Below are 6,136 nucleotides of genomic sequence, written 5' to 3'. Positions count from 1 at the left end.
ATAGTAAAGGCGTATCACAAAATATTGTTAGATGTCTCCACAGGCATTGTTGATTGGAATTTGAGAAATTGTTGATTCCCTTTTGAATTTGGTAGAACTTTCTCTTTTTCATTGTTCACATCCCTTAATGTACTGACATATTTTCCAGCAGTTTTTCTTTAAAGAATTGGCTTGAGAACAGCAAATTTTGATTTATATACCTGTAGGAAATCCTCTTTTCCCTGATTCAATCTGCCCAGTTTACAATGATGTAAGCTTTTCCTTTCTCCTTTACTTAGCCTATTTAAAGACTCCTGAAGGAACATTAATATCAAATTATTTAATCATTCAAAAGTTTTAGCAAACTGGTGAAAGAAGACTGAGCTTGGAATACTAGGGATTTGGCTACCTTTCATTTTAAGGCTCCCTTTAAGAACACAAGTTTATTAAACCCAAAAATATCTGTGGTGAGAATCATATATTAAGATCATCTTTGTTATATAAATTTCATTTGTGCAGACACTGATACCTATTGAGTCCATAATGCAGAAATATTTAAAAAATCAGAGCATTGGAAGGAGGAAGAGAGCTTTGACTTTTTAGGTGGGACCACTCATCTTGGTGCAAACACAAAATGCACACAGAGGGTTGCATCAAATTCATAAAGACAAAAGAGTAAAAATCTCTCAACCTGCATCTTATATAACAGGATGTAGTTGCTAGAAATATTAGAATCCTCAAACAAACAAACATGTTCAAATATACACACGCACACCCAAATGAATTAGTTTCAAATCCCCTGTCATTTTCATCTGTCAGGGTTTGAATCCCTGTGATTATTATATGACAGAATCACTTAATGACAGAACAGCAAAAATCAAAACTCAAAACTCGCCACTGCCGCCACCAGTGTGGACACAATCAGCTATACACAATCAAAATCACAATCAACAGATAACTTGGCAAAGAATCAGTCATACAATGAAAGAATCAAAAAAGCTCAACCACAAGACTTAACAGGTCAAGGGAGGCTGAATCCAGGAATCCAGGAGTCCAACTTAGATGAAGAGAACTTTCAGACTACATGTTTCTCTTGGTCCAAGGGTTGAATCCAAATAGGTAACATCTCAGTGCCTTCACGAATAAACTTTAAAAGAATAACTGAAAGACAACTAGCTAATTATTAGTAAACTGTTTACTTCTATAAGAAGGTTTCAGGGTAGTGCACATGGTTTGTAGTTGACTATTAACCCAAAGGTTGGCAGTTCAAACCCACCCAGTGGCACCAAAGAAGGAAGCCCTGGCAATCTATTGCCATCAATATAAAAAATTTAAAAAATTTTTTTAAATTATTATTATTTTTTAAAAGTCAATATAACAGCCCAGAAAATCCTATGGAGCAGGTATACTCTATAACACATGGGGTCACCATGAGTCAGAATTGACAGCAACAAGCTGTTTTTACTTCTATAAAAGGGAGATAAATTAATAGATTGATTTCATCTAACAAGACAAAGCCAGGATTCATATAAGAGGAAGAGCAGAGAGGGAAGAAAATTAAAAAATTATCCAATAAAGTACAAATACAAAAATCTTGTTTGTATTTATTGGGTGAACCAATTGACTGGCAGGTAACAAGAAGTAAGTCTTGTTACCCTGATGCGATATCCTGAGTATGTTAAGTAGGGGGATCAAAGTAAGTGATTTCAGCTGCCTGTGAATTCTTCAGAGTGTTAAGAATTTAGTTTTGTAGGGTACATTTCAGCCTTTCAGTGTCTTTTAGCACTCCCACCTTAGTTATTCCATGTCTGCACATTTTTCTCATTGCTTTCTCACTCTCCTATACTCTGATCTTTTCTCACCAGCCTCTTCAAAGCTCCCTTAACATCTTCATTTCTCAGAGTGTAAATGAGGGGATTGAGGGTGGGAGTTACTACAGTATACAAAAGGGTTATAAACTTTCCTTGACTGTGGGCATAGGAGCTGTTGGGCTGGATATAAACAACTGTGGCAGTCCCGTAGAAGAGGGATACTACCAACAGGTGGGACCCGCATGTTCCAAGGGCTTTACGCCAGGCTTGGGCTGACCTGATTCTCATCACTGCTTGGGCAATGTATCCATATGAGACCAAAATGAGTGTCAGGGGGAGGAGGAGCAGTATCAAGGAAGCTATGATGAGCTGGACCTCATTGGCATGAATGTCTACACAGGCCAACTTGATCATGGCAGGCACTTCACAGAAGAAGTGGTAAATCCTCCGGTTTCCACAAAGGGGCAGCTGAAGGGTAATGGTGCCCTGAATCAGGGTGTTGCCCACTCCACTCAACCATGCCACTCCTGCAAGTGACTGGCAAAGTCGTGGATGCATAACGGTAGCATAATGAAGTGGTCGGCAAACAGCTGCATAGCGGTCATATGCCATGACAGCTAGGAGAACGCACTCAGTGGACCCCAAAGCCAAAGACAGATAGAGTTGAATAGCACAGCCTAAAGGAGTGATTGTCTTGGTGGGCCCATGGAGGTTCCACAGCAGTTGGGGCACAATGGTGGTGGTAAAGCAGAGGTCAACAAAGGAGAGATTGGTAAGAAAGTAATACATGGGTGTATGGAGCTTGACATCCAGACAGGAGACCAGAATGATGGCTGTGTTGCCCATCAGTGTCAGGAGGTAGGAGATCAGCACAATCACAAAGAGGATCTTCTCAAGCTGTGGCTGGTCAGAGAAGCCCACCAGTATGAAATCACCTCCCCAACTCTCATTACTTGTCTTCATCGCCTTACTCATGAAAAGGAAAGAGACAAGTATAAATGTACAGGTGCTGGGCTCAAAACTCAAAACCAAACACATTGCCATCAAGTCAATGTAGAGTAAAAAAACAACAACAACCCACTGCCGTCGAGTTGATTCCGACTCATAGCGACCCTATAGGACAGAGTAGAACTGCCCCATAGTAGTGGGAGACAAAATAAGAATTTCACTTGAGAGAAATTGACCCTGAAGGTGAGGAATGAGGGTGTGTATGTAGAGAGAGAAGAGAAAAACCTGTCTGACCTCAGGAGGAAAGTAAAAGTATGAAGAACTTTCTTAGAGAACTGCTAAAAGATATGGTGACATAAAATAAACAATATAAGAAGTGATTAATACTGAATGATTTCTTGATTATTCCAAACAGTTTAATTTTTCTGCAAATCTATCTCCTTCCTCAACAGAATCTTGTAAAACTGGAAGCAAAGGGGGAAAAAAAGGGGGAGGTAGAGTTATAAATATTCTACCAGTATTCAAAAGGAGTCCTGGTAGGCTGTGGTGAAGCGCAGTGCTAACTGAAAGGTTGAGGGGTTAGAACTCACCAGAGGCTCCTCAGGAGAAAGATGTGCTGATCTGGTTCTGTAAAGACTACAGCCTTGGAAATCTTATGGTGCAGTTGTACTCTGTACTCTTATGTCTCTATGAGTCAGAATCATATTGATGGCAACAGGTATCGGTGGTCAATAGTAAATGTGGCAAATAAGGAATACATATTTTTGTTTCTATTTTTTATAAAATAATATTATTGCAATACCCTATGCTGACATATGCATTTATCAATATCATGAGATGTAATACGAAATACATAATTATCAAGTCATTTTAATTACTTAATAAATAACTTAAAAAAATAATAAAACCAAACCTTTTGCCGAAGAGTGGCTTCTGACTCATAGCAACCCTATAGGACAGAGTAGAACTGCCACATTGGGTTTCCAAGGAGACACTGGTGGATTGGAACTGGGGACCTTTTGGTTAGCAGCTGAGATCTTAACTTACTAAGCACCATCTGCAACATTTTTCTTATACTGTGAAAATGAGCAATTGACTATTTTATTTTTATGTTAATGAAAGTAACTAAAGCTTTTCAAAACTTTATTCTCTGATGAATTTCATTGAATTTCTGTTTGGGATATAATCTATATTTTCCTTTATATAACTTCATATTATATTGTAGCAGAATAACAAGTTCATTTGATTGCCTTACACAACATTGCTAATTAATTTAGTAGAGCTTCCATGGCATAGGTCACCCCTGACCTTCTACTGAAGGAAATGGAGTTTAAAAAAAGACAAGCATGTTTTGGAAATTTGATTTTTGAAAAAAGGAGTGCATTTTTGAGGCTGGCAATCAGACAACCTTTCTTAGCAAGTACTGTTTAGGTTGAGAACTAAAGGATGACTAGGAGTTAACCGGTGAATAAAATGAAGGTTTGAGTAAGGAGAGATTATTTTAGGCAGAAGGAGATGCATACTAAGGCTTAATGCTGAAAAGACATTGAGGAGAAGCGGGCAGTCATGGGAAGGAAGAGCGATGTTTAAATTATGTTAAAGTTTTGAATTTATCCAAAGGGTGTTCTAAACAGGTCAAGGTGCAAGAGGTCAAGAGGAAGAGGTAATAGACATGTTGTTTGTGTCTACAAAACAAAACAAAACAAAAACACTCTGGCCTCAGATTGCAGAAAGGGTTGGCAAGGAATAGATTGATACAGGGAAACTGGTTTGAGAGCTGTTGCAATGCTCTAAGGAAGATGGTTTGGTGTGGCAGGGAAGATTTATATTCTTAGACTCTAGAGCTATTTAGGAGTTAAATCAACAGGACATAATGATTGACTAGCTGTGAAGGGTGAGAAGGAAGGGTTGATGATGGGTTATAGGTATCTGTCTTGAACAATTAGATGTCCTTTACAGAGATAAGAAACATGAAGGCTGAAAAAATCTTTTGTAGAGAAGTTAATAGATTTACATATCTCTAAATTTACTATTCTTAAAAAATTTGAATGGATAAGAAATATTAAATGTGACTCAATTGTGTTATTTGACTCTTTATCACACCCCTTCTCCCTAGTCATCCACTTGGATACACCCATGATGTCATAATTGAAGACCATCATTACTCTCCCTAACAAAAAAAGTCTTCACTTTACAGTTTTCTATCACTTACATTCATTATCTCCTAATTATCCAAACTAATTTGAATGTGACGATGGCATTTTTGCATCTTTCATGCATGTTAACCAATCTATCTTTATATTATTTAATTTTTCTTAAAATAACTTTTTTTTATATTCTAGATGGCAAAGAATTTTAGGTGGTCTGTTACCTTTCAGGTGTATTGCTCATTCCCTTCCTATACACAACTGATGGAATCATACCACCCAAAAAAAAAAAACAAAAAGAAGGAAGATGTTCACCAAGATATAATTTTCATTTCTGAATATCTGAAATTCACAAAACTCAGCACTGAAATCAAAGCCCTGCACAATTTTTGTTCTCCTTTGGTTTTCAGAATTATTTCTCAACATTTATAATTTGTTTTAGCCAAATAAATCCCATAACTATTCCCATCGCAGAAAGTTCTAATTTCTGATTCAAATACTTTGCCTATCCTATGTCTCCCCTTTGCTATAACTATTCCATTACCTTTACCCCTAACAAATTCCAAAAAAAAAAAAAAAAAAAAAATCCATTGAGTCAATTCCAACTTATGGTAACTCCATGTCTTACAGAGTAGAACTGCTCCATAGGGCTTTTTCTTGGCTGAAATTTTTACAGAAGGAGACCTGGTGGGGCAGTGGTTAATTAAGCACTCAGGTGATACCCAAAAGTCAGCGGTTTGAACCCACCAGCCGTTCCTCAGGAGAAAAGACCTGGCTGCCTCCTCCTGTAAAGATTACAGCCTAGGATAACACTGTGGGGCAGTTCTACTCTTGTCATATAGGGTCACTATCAGTCAGAATAGACTGGATGGCATACAACAACAACAATCTTTATAGAAACAGATTGCCAGGCCTTTATTTCATGGCACCACTGGGTAGATTTGAAGCCCCAACTTTTAGGCTAGTAGTCAAGAGCAAAACACTGCACTATCCAGGGACCTGTAGAACAAATTCTACTGAGTTGTTAATATTTATCTCTGGATCTACATCTTCCAGGAAGAACTCAAATCTACTCTTTACACAACACTTCTCTTCTGTAATCCTAAACTACTGCAGTTTTCATGTCACTGAGCTGGTCATGCATCCTCAGATGGAAAGTAAACACTTAATAGGCAAAGGCATTTCTCTTAAATGTCTTTCTTGCTATCCTCAGCATGCATGCTTATGTTTGGAACATAGAAGGAACCAAAT

General features: G+C 37.8%; 1 protein-coding gene across 1 annotated transcript; it reads right to left on the bottom strand.

Annotated features, from left to right (window-relative positions):
- Positions 1–319: 319 nt before the first annotated feature.
- On the bottom strand, positions 320–2,885 carry LOC100664607 (olfactory receptor 2G3-like). The gene is made up of 2 exons (XM_010601190.3): positions 1,842–2,885; positions 320–388 (listed from the first exon to the last, which is right to left on the bottom strand). The coding sequence occupies exons 1-2, from the start codon at positions 2,832–2,834 to the stop codon at positions 320–322; spliced, it is 1,062 nt and encodes a 353-aa protein (XP_010599492.3). The 5' UTR covers positions 2,835–2,885.
- Positions 2,886–6,136: the final 3,251 nt, after the last annotated feature.

The sequence above is a fragment of the Loxodonta africana genome, chromosome 1, assembly GCF_030014295.1.
Source record: "Loxodonta africana isolate mLoxAfr1 chromosome 1, mLoxAfr1.hap2, whole genome shotgun sequence".
NCBI lineage: Eukaryota > Metazoa > Chordata > Mammalia > Proboscidea > Elephantidae > Loxodonta > Loxodonta africana.
This window is presented reverse-complemented; position numbering and strand designations above follow the sequence as displayed.